Below are 19,975 nucleotides of genomic sequence, written 5' to 3'. Positions count from 1 at the left end.
ATATAACAACACAGTTTACATATTCCTGAGTTATGCAATCACGTGCTTCACGGGCAATACAGAGCCTGTTTTATCTTCTTGATTAGCCTGTCCTGACAAATAATCCATTGTCCGTTGTCTCTCAAAGCTGTAAAGGCTCCTCTTCATGTCAGACACGTTGTTGTTGTTGTTGGTGTTGTTGGCTGCTGCTGCTGCTGCTGCTGCCTGTTGTTGTTGTTGTTGTTATTATAATTGTGGATGATTAATGAGATGAGGATGATTATAATGTTGTTCTTGTTCTTCTTGTTCTTCTTCTTCTTCTTGTGTTTGTTGCTGTTTTATTTCCAGGCTTTTTTTTGGTATCAAATTCTGTTTTTTCTTTCGCCTTCTGTTTTTCCTAATATTGAAAGGATCACAGGCAAGTAATTGATTTATTTATTTGCTTTTGTAAAAGAAAACAATGTTGTATCGTCCCGGCAATCAGGAAAACGGCAAATTTAATTCTGTGGTACACTCAACATAACACACAACAGTGGTGGAACACACATTCACGCTGATACGCGTTCTAAACGAAAATCCAGAGTGTTCTGTTCAGAAATTCAACACTCGTATAACAGTTGATACATGTTGTACCATGCCCTTGGATACAGGCAACCAGCACCATACAAGGGAGAGAACTATGCCCCTCGGCCTTCTGTGTCACTTGGTAGTTTGTTATCGTTCTTTTGACACATGTATCTTTCAACCCGATTGGAAAGAAACAATAACTTTAGACTATAACAGTGGGATTGTGGGGAGCCTCTCATGACTTGCTATAGATAAATGAGAGAGAGAGAGAGAGAGAGAGAGAGAGAGAGAGAGAGAGAGAGAGAGAGAGAGAGAGAGAGAGAGAGAGAGAGAGAGAGAGAGAGAGAGACAGACAGACAGACAGACAGACAGACAGAGAAAGAGAGCGAGAGCCTGTCAAGAGCATTTCACCACAACACACAGCTTGTTCAATGCAGACATTGTACAACAGGGATGAAATTTGATATGCATTTGCCTCACAGGCTATACAGTTATTCACAACCACTGTTAGTCAGCCAGCTATAACAGCTATACATGTACTCACGTACGCACACACATACGCACACACACATAATTATGTACACAAACACAAACACAAACGTTAGTGCTCAAACACACACACACTTAAAAACAAAAACAGAAAGTGAAGAAGATAACGTTTATTTCATCAACCAGGATTCCGAATGATGTAACTCACAGACCTATTTATGCGACACTAATCTAATACACCAATTGTCATACATTTACCAGACAAAGCATCCTCAATATGTACACATTTGTCAATATGTACATTGGTATAAAGTTCTATGACAGTATCCAACACACATACACTTCCTTCCTTCTTGTATATATGTAGCAACTTAGTTTGATGTTATCAGAAGAGAAACAGACACGCAGAAGAAATGCTTTAACAAAGCGGAAATCTATTTGATAATTTTCTGAATAAATGCTACATACAGTATGATTATGAGAGACAAACTGACCACAAGTTATTGAGATTGTAAAGATGTTTTTAACTTTATAAATCACAATCTAAAATTGTTTAACTCATTCACACCAGCTACAAAACACACCACATCAGAATTTAGAAAACAAAGCAATAATCACTAATTACAATTTGTAAATATTAATACAACTCTCAAAACCTCAATCGAAAGAAAAGAAGTTCTTCATTTGTTCACATATTTACAACCAAACCAAAACCATAATTTCTTTCAAACTCGCACATACTGGACAGAAAAAAAAGCCACAAGCGTACCACCAGCATAACAGCTAATTTACCCATGTTATTCATTAATCACAGCCATGGTGATGACAAATCAAAAGCCAGGATATCATTCTTATTTGCATAAAACGATATATCTGACTTTGACGGAACTCCAGTACAAATGTTACACCAATAAAGGATCAAAGGAAAGAGCTTACAATTATGTGGAAAGAAGAAAGTGGACAGACTAATAATATAGTTATGATTATACTTATAGTGTATAATATTACCAGAGTCTGCACTAAAACCAGACTAAACACTTACGGTACTCAGGTCAGGAGCCCGACAAAATTTCTGCGGACTATGCAAAACACTCGAAACTGAGAATCAGAAAACATCTGAACTATTCTGTTGTTCTACACACGACATTCAATGTACAACAATTATGCAACTTGTACTGCTATGTGTGTTGTTCTACCACTAGAACATGGAAACACTTGCTTTCAAAGTCTACATTCACAACTGATCGCAACTGTATATATCTTCACACAAACAATGACTTACTCAATACTCTGAATTCTTCCTGCCATCTGCAATGAAACTCACGTTCCAGACTAGTAATCATGCACACATGTTACACTTCTCAGGCCCTTTTTCTATGCCAGTGTGTTAATTTTTATTTTCCTAAAAACACATCACACATGTTTTTTCTACAAATGCATTACACAGAAAGGAAAATGATAAATTTAAAACCATTTCCTACAAACAGAGGAACACACTTTGTTCTTGGTCCCTGAACCCTTCTGAAGTTAACATGGAAACAGTCACATTTACAAATGATTATCTGAAATCATGTTACAGTGTAGACCTGTGCTACACATCAAGAGACTATCATTATCATATGAAACCAGTGACTTGGTTGATCTTCACTCTGCCTGGGTGGGGAACGTTGGAATGTCTGCTGGTCTATCTAGTCAGTGAATCGTCGGTTGGGGTTTCGGCCGAACAAGATGTCTCTAAGCTCTGGCAACATCTGAAAAATACACAAAACATACACAAACAATAAATATTAGAACAATAAAAACTTAAGTTGTCATACCAGTTATCACTCAGAGAAAATTGACTCAACTGCACAGAACTTTCCTGAACGCAGATTGCATTCCTTCACACCGAGAGGTGTGACCCCCCAAAAATGCAGTCTATATTGATTTTATTACTTTGCTTATTTGATTTGGCATACTTCACATTGCATTCGGTGCACAAGTTGTATTATGATAGATCCTGATGCTGTTTTGAAAGCGATTCGAGGTGGCTGCGTTGTTTGTGAAATGGAAGAGTCTGAGGAGTTTGTTTGTTTGTTTGCTTAACGCCCAGTCCACCACGAAGGTCTGAGGAGTGACAAAAGAGTATGAGAGTACTTACCTGTTGGAAGATGAGGTCCAGCCTGCTGTCCAGTGTGTTGATCACCTTGATCTTCTCGTTACGGTTCGACAACTCCACGCCCCCAGACCTGCACACAATAACAATTGAGAACATGCAGTACGTTTCTGTTGGGACCAATGTAGCAAACCTGTCATTACAGTTTAATTCATCCACTATGAAGCTTAATGAACATGAAAAACATACAAAAGTCAATATTCCATTGCAACCTCAAACTTAACTTCACAATCATTCATCAATTGAAAATGACTCTCAGGTCAACTTATGTGCAGACCTGCTAGTGACTTAACCCCCTTCGTGTGTACACGCAAGCACAAGACCAAGTGCGCACGGAAAAGATCCTGTTATCCATGTCGGAGTTCGGTGGGTTATGGAAATACGAAAATACCCAGCATGCCTACTCAACAAAAGCGGAGTGAAGCTGACTATGCTCTCAGAGTATAGTGTGGGGAACCCAAATGGGCAAACGAGCTCACACGTCACCAGAATATTCTGGAACGCTGAAGAAGAAGAAAGTGACTCAAGTGAAAGGTTCGTTCTTCACAACTATCTGCTCTTGTATATATTTTCTAAAGAATTATGAATCCAAGAAATGCCTCCATCTTGGAAATGGGAATTAAGGCAAGAAAAAAGCATTCTCTATGTAAATATGATGATAAATGTCTTTAGATACTGCTTATCAGGTTTTAAATCCACAATCTCTGTGAAAAAGATGTTAAAACAGCAACTTACACTTCATTGCCCAGGTAATGGTCTGTATCCAAGTTGACCTTGATTTCTTTGGTGCCATTGGTGGCTTTCTTGTACATCTCAATGCCAGCGGTCAAAGCTTCCTGAAGAACACAAAGAAAGTTAATGTAAAGCAACACACAAACCATTCTCCCCTGAAGCAGGGCTTGACCTCTTTCAGGCTGGGGAACCACTGTCTTGAAAACAAAATCTGAAACAGACAGGGTCCAGGGGTCACCAAGGCCCTGGTGGGGTGCAAGGTCAACGCCCCCTTGGTGGACACACCGTTCCAAACATTTTGGGCATTACTGAAGGGTATCAGGAGACCTCGACTGGCCGAAAATCTCCTTATTTCTGGTCAGTGTACCATAACACATTGATCAGGACTTGTGTACTAGGTCTATATAAAAAGTGATCTTTTTATCCAGATCAGAATTTTTTCCTTGGAGATTATTTCTCTCCCTCAGAAAACCGATCAGGTTTCGTCTGAAATGTACAGATTCAAGGAGAATTCCCCAACCCACTCTTTGGGCACACCCACACATTTTGGTTCCTCAAGACAGCTGGATACCTATGTGGACGTGAACATGTGAACGAGCTTTGTGGTACACATGTTTCTGGTAGCAGTGAAGACAGATAACAAATTTTCCTTCTCCATGATCAAGGATGACGCCTTTCCAAGTGAAACGACATCTCGACCAGAAACAACATAAAATATAAAGCTGAAGGCTAACAAGTTTAACAACAAATGCCGTTTCTTACTCCAAGCTATATCTAAAGAATGTGCACACACATGCACACAGGTCGCACACACAACCATCCACAAACACATACATAAAAAGGTTCACACACTCGCACACACACGCACATGTGCACACTCACACACACACGTACACACACACACTTGCCTTGACAAGATCCAAGTCCTGTGACCTGCAGCGAAGAACCACGACAGGCTCTAGCAACTGGAACAACCCCTGTCAACACAAAACAAAAACTTTGAAAGTTACAATAACATTACAAACATTCGAAGGAGAAAAAAAACATCTTTAAAAATATAGCAAATGTCCAAAATTTTACAAACAAAGTCATCTGCTAAATCAAAAGCATTCATCCATACAACTAACTCAACAAGAAAGCCTAGTTTGCTGCAAAAATCAGTCTAAACTACCTGAGCGTTGGGCACAACATGCTTACAAAATAATAATAAAAGAAAAAAGAAAGAAAAAGGAATGAGTGTAATTGCATTGATATCAAGCGGACGAAGTTGACTTCACGAAGACCACTTCACACAGCTTAGTCACATAGCTTTGGCACTGAATTTTGTGTAAAAACACCTTGAGAAGTCTTCACGCACCTGTGAAATCAGCCCGGTGAGGATCTGCTTGTAACGCTGCTTGTCCTCGGCCACTTTGCTCAGGCGTGTGCGGGCTTCCTCCAGCAAAGCCTGCATGAACAGTCAAAGCAAACAATACATGTACTGTCTGCTACCATCATAACTTCACTTTAAACGCCAGAATATTATTGACGAGACAGGCAAATAACAGCATGCATTTGAGCCTGAGCCAAAAGGTAATCCTTGAAATGGGACATTCACATGCAAAATTCAGAATGCAAACAGAGCTTTGCAAATTTAATATAGTCATTTAGACTGCGTTAAGATTCTGTTTTTGACAGTTAAAAGATAACTTGTAGCATACCTTTTTGATAATGCCACGACAAAGCTTGATATTTATGTGTGTCAACTGCAACGCTTAATATTTTGTTCATAAAAAGTGTTAAATGGCTCAAAATCACATTTGTATACATTCATGCATTGCAAGCTAAGGATATATTGCTATTGCTCACATAGCTGAGACTGCTGGACTAAAAAAAATGACGTAACCACTGTGTCTTCCGTTACAATGACACATAAGTCAAAATTTTCTCCTCACAAACGCAAAAATAGTTTCAGAGCAAAAGTTTAAGAAGATAGGTTTTACAAAGGAGGGAGCCTTAAAATGGGGGTAAATTTACAGAGGTTATGAAGAGAAAGTGAGAAACAGGGTCTTAAAAGAGAGAAGTCTTAACCCTTTCGCTGCCAATCAAAACTTGCGTATGTGCATTCCTGACTGCCAGGGAATATTGGAGTTCGGGGTGTAATAATTCACAAAAAATTCTAGCTCCAAACTGGCAGTAGGTAGGTAAGTAAAAATTATGTTATTTTTATAGGAAATTGAACCAAGAATCTGTTTTTAGTGTCTAATCATGGAAATGATAATTAGTTTGGCTTATAATGATGTTTAAATATGAACTTTTGAAAAATCAGTCCGGCGCATCTTCCGGTGCCTGTGGATCAAACACAGGTGGCTGTTTTGCTTGCTCCAAGAAAGGATTATAATCACTGTCATCTACCTGTTTCCAACGAATCGTCCGAAAGAAGATCTCCCCCTTCCCCTGTCAGTATCCATAATCATTTGCACCGCCTGTAGCGTCAGTCCGGCTTTGTTTTTCCCTACTAGGGCCCGGTCGACTGTCACCGTTAGCCATTTTGACGAGTCGAGATTTCTCTCCCCTACCCTGTCGCCAAGGCCGAAAATAGCCTTCAGACGCAAAACCGCGTCACCATTTATGTTTATTTATGAGAATGAGGTATCCTTCCAAGCCATTGGCTGCTATTTGTGTGTCAGCAGTGACGTAGCATTCCTGGAAAATTCCCGAACGGAGAAGACGGGTAAACCCGTCCTAAGGCGCTGCGGCTGCACAAGCACATGACGGGTATACCCGTCATAAGGCGCTGCGACTGCACAAGCGCATGACGGGTATACCCGTCCTAAGGCGCTGCGGCTGCACAAGCGCATGACGGGTATACCCGTCCTAAGGCGCTGCGGCTGCACAAGCGCATGACGGGTATACCCGTCCTAAGGCGCTGCGGCTGCACAAGCGCATGACGGGTATACCCGTCCTAAGGCGCTGCGGCTGCACAAGCGCATGACAGGTATACCCGTCCTAAGGCGCTGCGGCTGCACAAGCGCATGACGGGTATACCCGTCCTAAGGCGCTGCGGCTGCACAAGCGCATGACGGGTATACCCGTCCTAAGGCGCTGCGGCTGCACAAGCGCATGACAGGTATACCCGTCCTAAGGCGCTGCGGCTGCACAAGCGCATGACGGGTATACCCGTCCTAAGGCGCTGCGGCTGCACAAGCGCATGACGGGTATACCCGTCCTAAGGCGCTGCGGCTGCACAAGCGCATGACAGGTATACCCGTCCTAAGGCGCTGCGGCTGCACAAGCGCATGACAGGTATACCCGTCCTAAGGCGCTGCGGCTGCACAAGCGCATGACAGGTATACCCGTCCTAAGGCGCTGCGGCTGCACAAGCGCATGACAGGTATACCCGTCCTAAGGCGCTGCGGCTGCACAAGCGCATGACGGGTATACCCGTCCTAAGGCAGTCAAGGGGTTAAAAGGGGGGTTCCAATGTCCAGCATTCGACTTGTGATCCTCTGGTCATGGGTTCCAGTCTATCCCGGGATGAACACAGCCACAGGTCAACTTTATGTGCAGACACTGAAAAGGTATTCATGTCCCACGCTGGTGTCACCCACTGTGCCATGTAAAACAAACTCAGCCATTCTACCAAAAGTGCAGGTGACTGATTACACCTAAACACGCACACACACACACACACACACACACCTGTGTAGCGGGTCTCTAGTTTTCACTAGCTTTTCAATGGGAGGAGCAAATTGAATTTCTCAGGAATGGGATCAGAAAGTAAATCACTACTAAAACTAACTGTAATGAAAAAAAAGTTTAAAAAAATATTACAAACACAAACAAAAATTACACCAGAGAAAGTATTTGTCACAAAAATGCTATGATCCTTGCTTCCAGAATGGCTTGTTGGTAATTGCTATTCTGCAAAACTGACTTGCCCTGTTCTAAAAAAACAGTAACTTTGCGAAAAGTGCCATCCCCAACCAAAGCATGTCACATCCACTCCCCCCCCCCCCCCTCCCCTACCACAACCACCTGTACACACCTACACAGAGCATTATTCACACATGATAGCAGTTGAACTCACCTTGATGTGGTCTTCCCTTGCCTTCAATACCCTAAGACGTGCCTGGTTCAGCAAGTTTGAGCTCTGACTGAAACCAAATCAAATCAGAATTATAAGTAAGCTATCTCAGTATCACTACGGTCTCATCCATCCGCAAAGCCGTCTTTTATAAAATCAGACATTTGGCCCTATGCTAGGTCTTCAAATTTAAACACAATAGTTCCAAAGTTATACAATCACATCTGTGTAAGTCAGAATTCCATTCATATCCTATACCAGTCTTACTCTTAAAGGAGGTGTTCTGCTGCATTTAAGCACAGACATAGAAAACACAAACACTTCAAAATATTTCAACTGCACACCATCTTCTTCTTCTTCTTCTATGTTCATGGGCTGAAACTCCCACGTTCACTCATGTTTTAGCACGAGTAGATTTTTACGTGTATGACCGTTTTTACCCCGCCATGCGAGCAGCGTACGCCGATTTCGGGGGAGGCATGCTGGGTATTTGTGTGTTTCTATAAACCACCGAACTCTGACATGGATTACAGGATCTTTTCCATGCGCACTTGGTCTTGTGCTTGCGTGTACACACGAAGGGGGTTAAGTCACTAGCAGGTCTGCACATAAGTTGACCTGGGAGATCGAAAAAATCTCCACTCTTAACCCACCAGGCGGTAGCGACCGGGATTCGAACTCACGACCTCCAGATTAGGAGGCCGACATTTTACCACCAAGCCACTGCGCCCGTCTTGCACACCATCTCAAATGATTTCTCACGTTTGATCATGGTACAGTCGAACTTGACCACCTCTTGATAATGATCGAACACCTGCCCATAACCACCACGCCAAAGAAACCCCAACAATGTTCTTTCTTAAGTTATATCATTCACCTTCCCATAACGATCCCCTGTCTATAACTATAAGGATCACTTTTGGTTGGTCCCTTGGCTGGTTGTTATACTTATAGACAGGTTCCAATGTACCGTACTTTTCGGACTATAAGGCGATACTTTTTCATTTTTTTTCACTTAAAATCGTGGGGTCGCCTTATACACGACGTCGCCTTATTCTCGGATAAAACAGGTTTCACGAGCACTGTGAACTTCAAATCAGATCTCTCTGGATTTTCTGGGAGTGAGAGTGACGACGACGACGACAACGAGTGACGATTGAGGTACCGCTGATCTTCTTCCCTGACTTTCTGTTTGAAACAGTGTTTTGTGCCGATTTTGAGCGGTCGCCATGTTTGATCATTGATGTTGTTTTTTGGGTTTTTTCCTAAGTACGATGTTTTTCCTCATTTTTTTCCTTTCTTTTTTTTCTTTCATGCCGTTGCCTTATGCACGACACCATCGCCTTATCCATGACATCGCCTTATTCTAGGATGTGTTCAGTTTTATTTTTAAAAGTAGGGGGTGCGCCCTATACACGGCAGCGCCTTATTGTCCGAAAAGTATGGTACCCTTTTTTTTTTTAAATGTGAAAGTCTTGACAGTTTTCAAGGCTTAATTTAAAGACTCTTGTGCAGACTTCAAACAATATCAGGGATTGGCACTGTGAATAACTTAATAAGACACAATACTGTATCATTTTTGAACATTTACAACACTCAATGCAAAATGATCTGTGAAGGGTCTGACTCTGAAAACTCACATTTTCTTTTGAAGTTCCACTTGCTTCTCTTTACGTTCGTAAAACTCCATGATCTTCACACGCTGCTGTTGCACCAGACGACCCTTCTCAATGTTGAACTCTTCTTCGGCCTAAAAAGTAAAACACACAGCATGTGATTCATAAAAAAAATGAAAAGCATGTTTATGCAGGCACTTTTCTGACTGTTTGAGTGTAGTACTTCGACCGAACAAAGTTTTTGTAGCCAGGATATTTGGGCCCTATGCATTTTCCAGGTCCAACTGTCCACTGAGAAATGGTCTTCTGAAATTTTGAACACTGTGAGGAGTAAACAGAAGTGAAAGAATTAAAATATCTGTGACACACACATATCACATAATTTAAGAGTGAAACATTAAATGCAACTATCATTGAAAATGAAAAGTACATCATTTGTAAACTAAATATTACTTTTTTTTTTAACAAGTCCAGTCCAAGACATACCTTTGCATCAATTTCTTCTGCTTTTTCATTGGCCTCTTGCTCAATGAAGGCCATCATATGCTTGATCTGAAAAAGGTAAAAATAAGAGAATAAGTTTATCAGCTTAATTAATTTCTTACAGTAAAACTTTTCTGTAAAACCAATCCCCACACAAATACATACGTGTACATGTACAAAATGTACGACACAACACTGACACACAAATAAGTGTTTCTATACTTGTCAGCTTATCTGCCACTGATGTGGGAGGTGACTTGCTGTAAACCGTTCAGCTTCGCAAACTATTGAGGGGGGCTCTGCAGTGATGCACACACAGAATAGGAAAGGCAAATAATTGCGCAGTTCTCATGGCTGTGAACTTTAGATTCTCCGCAGAATAGCTACGTGGGGAAAGGGGTATGCATACATGTTCTTGTAAACTTAATTTAAACTTAGATAATCAAGCCTTAAAGGCACAGTGCAGCTCACAGCCTTCGTTTTGCGTTTTTGTTGCAGCTGAGTGAGTGCATTTACAGTTCAAAAATCCTCCTATGGTAATAAAACAAACCCAAAACTACCCAACGACGACATCTGTGAAGCTCGACAGTTTCTTGTTCACGCGAGTGCATAAATTAACCTATAGCTATTACGTGGTGTTTGGTCGGAGTTCGATTTAACTGAGTGATTCCGGCCTCCATTTTGTTTTACACAAACTCATGATGACGTCTGACATAGTTTGCTAGTGACTTGTCTTTTTGTGCATGATGTGGTGATCTACCTGATCTAAATTTGAATCCAAAAATAGGTCAAGACCAGCCGGGTCCGAGTACGAAATTAATTCGTAAAAAAATCGCAGTTCTTGACTCTTTGGGTGTAAGTCAATGAAACTTGGTAGTTCTTATAACGGATAGCTGCCTGAGGTATGACTAAAAGCCCCAGGGGCTCCGTGCACCTGGATTTGACAAGTTCAGTACCTTTAACAGAAAAGCACAACTTATAAATAAATGTTCCCTGTTTGTGTTAATGCATGTTCATGCAGCTCCCTTTGTTCAAAGCTTAAATTCACTCGGTTTTTTTCCCCTTAACAAAATCTCTTTTCTACCCCAAAACTAGTAAAACTAAAAGGAGAAAGGTACGTAATTACAATTCCAGTGTTTCCACTTACAATACCATAAAAGGCATAAGCCTGGATTTTGACTGCAAGCTAGATTGTAATGGATCGAGGCTGCAGAAACCTTTTTCAATGCCTTTTTTTCCCTCTCTTTTTTTTTTAACAAAGGAGTGGTGCGGAAAATTAACAACATAGTTTCTGTTAATTATGGTTAATTACTGTTTAACAAGATTTTAGGAGCAGAGGGCTGAGTAATGTTAGTGTCATGAGTGAAAATAAGTTATGTCCCTTTACTATCACTATCCGCCTCTGCACAAGTGTAGAAACACTCTGAATGTTGATGAAACATAAATTAAAATGTTGTGAGCATAATAGTGCTAACTGATATCGCAACCCTTCTCTACTTTTCTGAGGGCGTTTCTTTATATTTACTGCATCCCCAGAATAGGGTTACTTTTACTTTGCAAGATTTTCGGCTTGAGCAATGCTAGAATAGCCAGAATATCTTGAACTGATCTGTCCAAATCACAAGCAAAGGGGTCAAAGGCAGTGCTATTGCCTTCAAAGTTGGTTCAAATTGACAATAAAAGGTAGATTTGAGATGTGTGGACAATACGAAGCACAAAAATCATAGACACATGTATAAAACCAAATGTGGAAACAAATAATTGCAAATAATGATACAGCAAACATTTCTCATCATCACATGATGACGTCTGCTACAAGCCGACAGGTAAACTTCCAATAAAATCAGCCTCGTGTTCTAAAAAATTTACAATTAAACACTGAGAAAAAGAATCCTGTACCTGGCGCGCTACTTCTGAGTCCGTCAGCGACATCTTGGCGGTTTAGTTTGCAGCAAAGTAACCAAAAAAACAGGCCGATAGTGCTCGTGGTTTTATCACTGCCTTCTTCACGTTCGATGTATTCCGGAAGTGCAGGATGTCTTGTGATCACATATTGTGGTGACGTAGACCGCAAGTTTCGGTTTGGCTTCCCGAATCCAAGGTGGACATGTCCACAAATCTCTTGCTGATGTCACCTGTAACACTGCGAAAGGCAGGTCTGTATTCTTTTTGAGTGCATTTGTGTCATTTCTTGTGAGACTAGTTAGGGGTGGTTTTGTTTATTTCTACGAGAGACGCTTGTGTTTAGACGGTAGTTACGACAAACAGCTATGTCTATGTTACTGTACAGAACTTCAGAAGGGGTAAATAAGTCGACCAAAAATGGGCGCATTCCGGGTAGGTGCTTGTCCTGTAGGTGTTTTTCATGTATACTGTAGGTTTTCTCGAGTCTCGTTGAAGGTTATATGTACTGACACTTTGCTACACCTTCAGAATTAAAGTTCTTGCCCAAATATTGTTGTTCTATAAATTAGTAGAATAGAAACTGCCGACACAAACATTCACCCCAAAGTGCACATAAAATAGCATGTTCAGTTTAGTCACAACTTATTAAGCCTTTTAACGACAGGATGTGCCGACAGCGTAGCGCAATGCTTTATGCCACGATATGACCACTCTACCGGGACACCACAGTATCGCTGTGCTGTCAGCATTTTATTAGCCCCGAAGAGGATGTGAGCGCAGACTCCCCCGAGGCCTTCAGGACCATCGTTGAGGCCTGGCTCCGAGGCGCGAGCCCATAAGCACCCCCTGTCAGAATCCACTCCCTGATCTGTTCCCCCCCCCCCCTCACCTCCCCTCCGCATTCAGGCCTGGGAATGATACGCCTTTCGTCATAAATATGACGAAGTCCTTTTCTAATTGTGTAAGAAAAGAGTCTCTGTGTGCCCTTAAAAATGCTTAAAACGCAACATTTTCCCATCAGTACGCCCAAACCACTTTTACTCATTCCCAGGTCTGGCATTAGATTCCCCTCCCCTTGCATAGATTACCTTCCCCTCTCTCATTAGACCTGTCACCCCTCTCCATCCCTAGCGACCCATATTAAGTAATTAGTAGTGATATAGGTAGAATCTATCACTCTTGCTCCATATTGTTCGTCCTGTTTGTATTGTTTTGTCGGGGCCCAGTTGCTGCGCTGGGCGGTAGGCTAGCCCCTCAGCCCAGGGCCTGAAATCGGGTGCCAGTCGGCATATTTAACGAAAAGCAATAGCTTGCCTACCAACCCACCACTGTTTTGATTTTTGTAGGTACACTATCCACTTTATCTTTCTCTCTGGGGAAATTAGGCGCACCAACCAAAATGAGGATCGTTGCCCTGTAAAGGGATTTCCTCATAAACGTGAAGAAGAATAAGATGTGATCGAGATTGAGTGTGATCTATTTTCCTACAGGAACTGCACCTGGGTGCATTAATCACTGTATTTTTTTTTTTTGTTAAAGAAAATTTAGTCGAGTTTAAAGGAGGTTACTTCCCTTAGTCTCTGTATAGTTCGCAAAATGTGCCAAAAGTTGATTTTTATTTTAGGAATGAAAAAAAGTTTTCGGGTTGGCGGGAAAAATTAGGGTCGGTCGGGTTACCCTAAACCAACTTTTTTTGTGTGTGGTCTGATTATGATAATGGCAGAACTAAATTGAAAATGGGCCCTTGTAATGAGAGAATTAGTTAATAACATGAACCTCTCATGGACATAGACCTGTGTTTGATTATAGCATGACTGCAGAAATGATTTGTTTCTTTTGTTTTGTGCAGAGAATCTAATTGTGAGTGCGAGCTGCCTTCAGGCCACATGCAGCACAGATCAGGATGTCTTCCCCCATCACACAGGGGGATAATCTTCCAGATCCTGATCTTGGCATGACATCACCAGCAGAAACTGCCACTGCAGACAACGGAACACCGCCACATGCCTCCAAGCCACACATTGGCCACATACCACAGAGCGACTCTGGGATTTGCTTGACCCCACAGGGTCAAGGTGATGCCCTTTCACCGCAGCTTGAAAAAGAAGCCAGCGTCATTGCTGCCTGTTCATCTCAATTTAAGAAAGAAACTGATGTCGATACGACAGGAGAAGAAAAAAGTGATGTGCAATATCCCCAAGAGTCAGAAGATGTCATAGCTCGTACAACATCACAGGGACACAACAAAGCCTCTTTGCACGAAGATCAAAAAGATGATGGACAAAACAAAGCCTCTTTGCACGAAGATCAAAAAGATGATGGAACTGGCTTGTTTCACGGAAAAAGCTGTGCATCGTTACCCGTGAAAGGAAAGAATGATGAAGGAAGCTCAACCGCACAGGCGGAAAGTGAGCAGTGGTCATTTACAGTGGACAAAGAACCTGCAGTGTCAATTTCAGACAGGCAAAACCAAAGTGATTTGCATCCTGCTTCACACGGCCTGTCTTCACAGAAGGAAGACGAAACACAGGTGAAGGATAATCACGAGGAAGTGCCATTCATGCCTAGACTTGTAACTGAAGGTCCTTCCAGTTCTTCGCCCAGTTTGAACAGCTCCTCTTCCAGCTTGCGGCAAGGTTCGAACTCTCCCACCAAGCATCTCAGAGTGGGCAGCAATGCTAGCGGTGACAGCAGAAGCCTTAGTAGTAATCCCCAAGATCACCCCAAGTTGGCTCGATCTCCTCGTCATGGTGCGATGTCACCAGACGACTTTGCACACCAGACCAAGTGCCTGGTTCTACATTTCCTGCATGAGACCACCAGCGAGCAGCATCTGTTGCACTTGTCGCAGACTTCCTTGTCCACCACTTCAGAGTCGGAGCCACGCTTCAGATCCTACGCTGAAACGCTTCGACGTCGGTGGCAGGAAAACAGGTCTCAGTCCTCCCCCACCTCCCCACATATCCAACAGTGGCCGAAGCCTTTGGCCAAAACGAAAGGGAGTCGATCCTCTCCGAATCTGAAGGACGCCAACTTTTTTAAAGACGTGCCAGAAGTGAAAAACACCAGAGCTAGGAGATTGAAAGGCAAGTTTTCCAGGCCAACAAAAAGCAGCAGAAGGTCTCCAAAACCGCCCCGGCAAAGTCCAGTGCAGTTGTTGCGTCGAGAGAGTTTGGTCAGAAGCGTAAGCCAGACGACCGACAACAGTGAACACGGACCTGACGACAGTGATGCAGACGATGAACTGGACAGTTCCTTCGACTCCAGTCACCAGGGCAGCACAACCAGTCTCAGCTTCAGAAACAGGCTGGCACATTATCACCAGCAGCGGCTGCCTACAGTTCATAGCGAATCAGAGTCACTTGGGGATAGCTCACTCATCACTGCTGATGAAGGGGCGCTGTCGGACACAGAAGTCGGGAAAGCTTCGCCCATCCTCAGTCTGGACATGATCAACGTGGAACAGCGGGCTGTAACTCCCATCGCGCAGTATGCCCGTGTTAACCAGTATCTGGTTCAGATGAATGAAGAATCCAATGCCTCGTTCCAGATTGGCACAGATACAGCGGACACGACCCTCGACCTTGATGAAGTGGACAGCCCACCGTTCCACCGTTTGTCCCACCCTGACCAGGCTTTCATCAATTCAGGTCAGTTTTCGGACTTTCCATTGATCTATCATAGGATTAGGATTGGGAGGTACCTATATATATATATACTTGTGCAAAAACATGAGTGAACGTGGGAGTTTCAGCCCATGAATGAAGGAGAAGAAGAAGCAATGGATTGGATAGCTCAATGCCAATGTGAACGTTTCTTTCTTTTCGACTTAATTTGTGGGGCTATTGTTGCTAATTTCATTAACAGTAATTGAGGAAGTTAGACTAGTTTACCTTGCACTATGTTGTTGTTATTCTTCTTCTTCTTCCTCTCGTTCGCTCCATTAAGACTTCTACTCCTGTAGCTTGCACGAATGCTGCCATCTTCTTAAGGGCCACCAGGTTGCTCCACAGTTTAATCTTCAGAGGGGTCTCATCCGGCTAAGCTGCGTGACTTTGTTATTCAATACAATATTTTCAAAATCTACAATGTATAGGATTTCTAAATTATTTTGAGCATGTTGTGGAACACTGCAGGTCGACTTGTGCCACCTGACCACACAGAGGAAGGGGCGGTTTCTGGCGGATTTGAACCCGATGACACCTTCTATGAACAGCAAGAAGAAACAGAGGGGGCTTGCGGCGGTGTGGAGCCCGGTGGGCAAAGTGGTGGGAGAGCCGATCGTACCAAGTTGAAACTGGATCTGACCGACGCAAATGATGCAGCCGTCGTGATTGACGCAGTCCACATGCTGCAAGAGGCCATCGAGGAAGAGATGACCTCCTTTGACTCTGAGTTTGAAGAAGGTTTGTATATATAAAACAGCAACTGCAACAAGTCTGAAGTTTTTAGAAGAACAATATGAGCCAACTATATAATTATAAATTTGGCTCCTATGGTTCTTTTATAAACTTCATGCTTGTTGCGGTTCAACAGTTATATTCACAATGCAGTCAGACCATTCTCATGCGTGCGACTGGCCTCAATTAATTAAGCCCCAAATTGGCTGCAACAATCTTCAGGGAAAAGGTTGGCTCCCAGCAAAGTGTTTATAAACATTGCAGCATGTATTCGAGCGGCTTTCCCTGAATGTGTAATTGCTGATTTGTGTGTGTGTGTATGCGTGTGTGAGCGTCTGTGTCTGTGGGCGCGACTATCAATTCTGCCTTGGTTATTTCCAACAGCTATCCACATCCTGCAGTCGGACCCCAGCTCTCATGCCACGGGTCTCAGCCCAAGTCACTCGTTCAACTCAGAGACAGCTGAAGCTGCTCGCATCCTTGCACGCATCGGCGACGAGGTCCAGCAGCGATACTTTGACCATCTGGACCGGGCAGTGGGGAGGTTCATGCTCGACAACTGTGCTGGACTCTTCACCTACGAGAACTTCCGCGATGCAGCGCTGATGGCCTTGGATAAAGACCAGAACGGGTGGAAACAGGTGAGTGCGTACACATATCAAAACAAAATTGTGGAACAGTGGTACCCGTGATGCAAAGGACAACCTTGGTTCCTATATTGCAGGTGTCCTTTATTCGTGACGTATATTTCATTCAAGTTTGAATGCAAAGCAACAACAGAAGGCGTTTTTTTTTTTATTGGGAGGTGACGTCTTCTGCGCGGACAGGCCTTACATCCCAGGTACCACTGTATAATTGCAAAGAACTGGAATTAGGATTTTGGAGCCGCTTTAAAGTCTTGCAGTCTTAGTCTGTGCAAGCATATCTTTTGCTCATCTTAAATAGAACATTAAAAGTTGCATTTGATAGCGACGAGCCTTAATTATTTCTTTTTAGGAACCGCTTGGATTCCCAACAGAAACCCAAAAATAAAAATAACTGTGATTTAGTCATGTTTCTTTCGGCTTCATCCAGGTAGCGTTGTTACTGCTGTACAGTCAGCATGTGGCACTCCAAATGGCCCAGACAGGACGACGAGGTCTGCACAGAATTGTGGACTACACCGTACAGCTGTTGGCTGACACTTACGCTGATTTCATTATCCGGCAGGGAGGATGGGTATGTTGACAGGGTTGAGTGTGTGTGTGTGTGTGTCTGTTTGTAGGTGTGTGTGTGTTTATGTGTACGTGTGTGCAAAACAAATACCAAACATGCCCCCACCCGAAATCGGCTTATGGTTGCCTAAATGTCGGGGTTAAAAATGGTCATACAACCAAAAACTCACTTGCTCAAAAACAAAAGAGTATTCATGGGTGTTTGAGCCCATGAAGTGAGAAGTAGAAGAAACAATGCTGTTTATCTTATTTTCAGACGGGCATATCATCATCCCATTCTCTTATTTCCAGACGGGCATATCATCATCCCATTCTCTTGTTTCTAGACGGGCATATCAATTATCATCATCCCATTCTCTTGTTTCTAGACGTGCATATCATCATCCCATTCTCTTGTTTCTAGACGGGCATATCAATTATCATCATCCCATTCTCTTGTTTCTAGACGTGCATATCAATTATCATCATCCCATTCTCTTATTTCCAGACGGGCATATCATCATCCCATTCTCTTATTTCCAGACGGGCATATCATCATCCCATTCTCTTGTTTCCAGACGGGCATATCTTCATCCCATTCTCTTATTTCCAGACGGGCATATCATCATCCCATTCTCTTATTTCCAGACGGGCATATCATCATCCCATTCTCTTTTTTCCAGACGGGCATATCATCATCCCATTCTCTCATTTCCAGATGGGCATATCATCATCCCATTCTCTTGTTTCCAGACGGGCATATCATCATCCCGTTCTCTTATTTCCAGACGGACATATCATCATCCCATTCTCTCGTTATCAGACGGGCATATCATCATCCCATTCTCTCGTTATCAGACAGGCATATCATCATCCCATTCTCTCGTTTCCAGACGGGCATATCATCATCCCATTCTCTCGTTTCCAGACGGGCATTTCATCATCCCAGGAGCACAGCAGCACACCGTCTTCACCAGACTACACCGGCCCCGTGCACATCCCGTTCTCCACCCACCTCAACGCCACCATCACCACCATGGACGACATCACTCAGGGCAGCAGGAGCAGCTCGGCGCCAGACCTCTCCGGCGTCCTGCAGTCCTCAACACCCAACGACACCCTGGACTCCAGCGATCTCACCATCACAGGAAACAGCCCTGCTTCTTTGATTGGTAGTGCAGAAGGGGAAGCTACCGCCACAGGCTCTGAAGTAGGCTCCCCTGACTCGATAATTAAGGAGAGTGAAGGTGAACAGAAGGGGGAGGAAGGAGAGGGGGTCGGGGGTGCTGTGGGAAATGTGGTTTCAACGGTGGGGAGTGCTGTGTTCAATTCTGGTCTGCTGGCCAGAGCGGCCGTGTCTGTTGGTGTGTTAGCTGTAGGAGCTGCCTTTGCCCTCAGCCTGTCTCGAGGATGAAGCCTTAAAAATTCATTTAATAGGCGAAGTTGACTTAGCGAAGTGTGTTTCACGAAGCTTTGGCGTTGAATTTTTCATAAAAAGACTTTGCTAAGTCTTCGCGAAGTCGACTTAAGGCTCACTGAAGGATGGCCTTAAAGGCACATTAAATTACATATCTTATCCCGACTCACATCTAGCATTAACCTCTGGTTTAAGTGCCGGGACGCTGAACTACGCTTCACCCCTTAAGGGGAAGTAACCCTAAAAAAGAACAGCCTAGACCCCGTAAACTGGGTCACAGGTCAAGGCATACCGTCACGTGACTGAGCACGCGAGACCGCCGCCGCCATATTGGAATACTTCACTCTTTCCTCAGCGGTCCTAGCGCTAGGACGTTGTTCTCTCGAGCTACGCATTTTGGCTTTCAGCCAGCTGCCTGGTTGGCAGTTTATCTTCACCCCGGTTATTCTTCACGGTCTCTGCTTCTACGGCTGTATTGGTGAGATCGTTCTTTGTTTGTTTTACTTGAATTTTTGCCTTGTGTCCGTCAACTTTGTTGTTGTTGTTCTACTCTCTGTGAGTTGTTTTCAACATGGCGGACAAAGAGAAGAAAAAGCCTAATACTCGACAGTTAGTTGCTGATTCTTCCCCTGCTAGTAGTCAGATAAAGATAAACCCAAAGGGACAACGGTTACTCTTGTAAAACCGGTGTCTAATTTTTCGCTTTCGGTTGATATTGTTGTACCAGCAAGCCCTACCATGCCTGTTCTAAAAGAATCTATAACAGGAGTAGGGCTCGTTCGGCTAAGCCTAAGAAGAGTGATAAGCAAGATTTCTCTTCCCTTTTCTATTCTTTCTCCTCGCATATGTATACCATGTTTTCTCAACAGCAGCAACTTGCCGCCGATCTACAGGCTACGCGAGATGAGTTGCGTTCGCTGCCCAAGGGTGTTGGCGATGTTTCTTCACTTTCCCGCATCCGGTTGCTTCCTTT

At 43.3% G+C, this 19,975-nt stretch overlaps 2 protein-coding genes across 2 annotated transcripts; one reads left to right on the top strand and one right to left on the bottom strand.

The window, feature by feature from the left end:
* Positions 1 to 1,190: 1,190 nt before the first annotated feature.
* LOC138962920 (V-type proton ATPase subunit E 1-like) lies at positions 1,191 to 12,140 on the bottom strand. The gene is made up of 9 exons (XM_070334879.1): positions 11,987 to 12,140; positions 10,091 to 10,156; positions 9,629 to 9,738; positions 7,992 to 8,058; positions 5,280 to 5,369; positions 4,827 to 4,899; positions 3,926 to 4,022; positions 3,176 to 3,263; positions 1,191 to 2,786 (listed from the first exon to the last, which is right to left on the bottom strand). The coding sequence occupies exons 1-9, from the start codon at positions 12,017 to 12,019 to the stop codon at positions 2,724 to 2,726; spliced, it is 687 nt and encodes a 228-aa protein (XP_070190980.1). The 5' UTR covers positions 12,020 to 12,140; the 3' UTR covers positions 1,191 to 2,723.
* On the top strand, positions 12,092 to 19,142 carry LOC138962919 (uncharacterized). The gene is made up of 6 exons (XM_070334878.1): positions 12,092 to 12,243; positions 13,842 to 15,642; positions 16,129 to 16,398; positions 16,777 to 17,033; positions 17,467 to 17,610; positions 18,514 to 19,142. The coding sequence occupies exons 2-6, from the start codon at positions 13,896 to 13,898 to the stop codon at positions 18,997 to 18,999; spliced, it is 2,904 nt and encodes a 967-aa protein (XP_070190979.1). The 5' UTR covers positions 12,092 to 12,243; positions 13,842 to 13,895; the 3' UTR covers positions 19,000 to 19,142.
* Positions 19,143 to 19,975: the final 833 nt, after the last annotated feature.

Source organism: Littorina saxatilis, linkage group LG3 (assembly GCF_037325665.1).
Source record: "Littorina saxatilis isolate snail1 linkage group LG3, US_GU_Lsax_2.0, whole genome shotgun sequence".
Taxonomy (NCBI): Eukaryota; Metazoa; Mollusca; class Gastropoda; order Littorinimorpha; family Littorinidae; genus Littorina; species Littorina saxatilis.
The sequence above is the reverse complement of the archived record's forward strand: the minus strand, read 5'-3'. Positions and strand labels throughout refer to the sequence as shown.

Bases quoted from the DNA above. Each gene is read 5' to 3' on its own strand.
- LOC138962919 (XM_070334878.1), top strand. From the start codon at position 13,896: ATGTCTTCCCCCATCACACAGGGGGATAATCTTCCAGATCCTGATCTT. The intron at 16,399-16,776 runs GTTTGTATATAT...TATTTCCAACAG, and splicing joins TGACTCTGAGTTTGAAGAAG to CTATCCACATCCTGCAGTCG. The intron at 17,611-18,513 runs GTATGTTGACAG...TCTCGTTTCCAG, and splicing joins TTATCCGGCAGGGAGGATGG to ACGGGCATTTCATCATCCCA.
- LOC138962920 (XM_070334879.1), bottom strand. From the start codon at position 12,019: ATGTCGCTGACGGACTCAGAAGTAGCGCGCCAG. The intron at 10,157-11,986 runs GTACAGGATTCT...TACCTTTTTCAG, and splicing joins ACTCAGAAGTAGCGCGCCAG to ATCAAGCATATGATGGCCTT. The intron at 9,739-10,090 runs GTATGTCTTGGA...TTTACTTTTTAG, and splicing joins CAGAAGAAATTGATGCAAAG to GCCGAAGAAGAGTTCAACAT.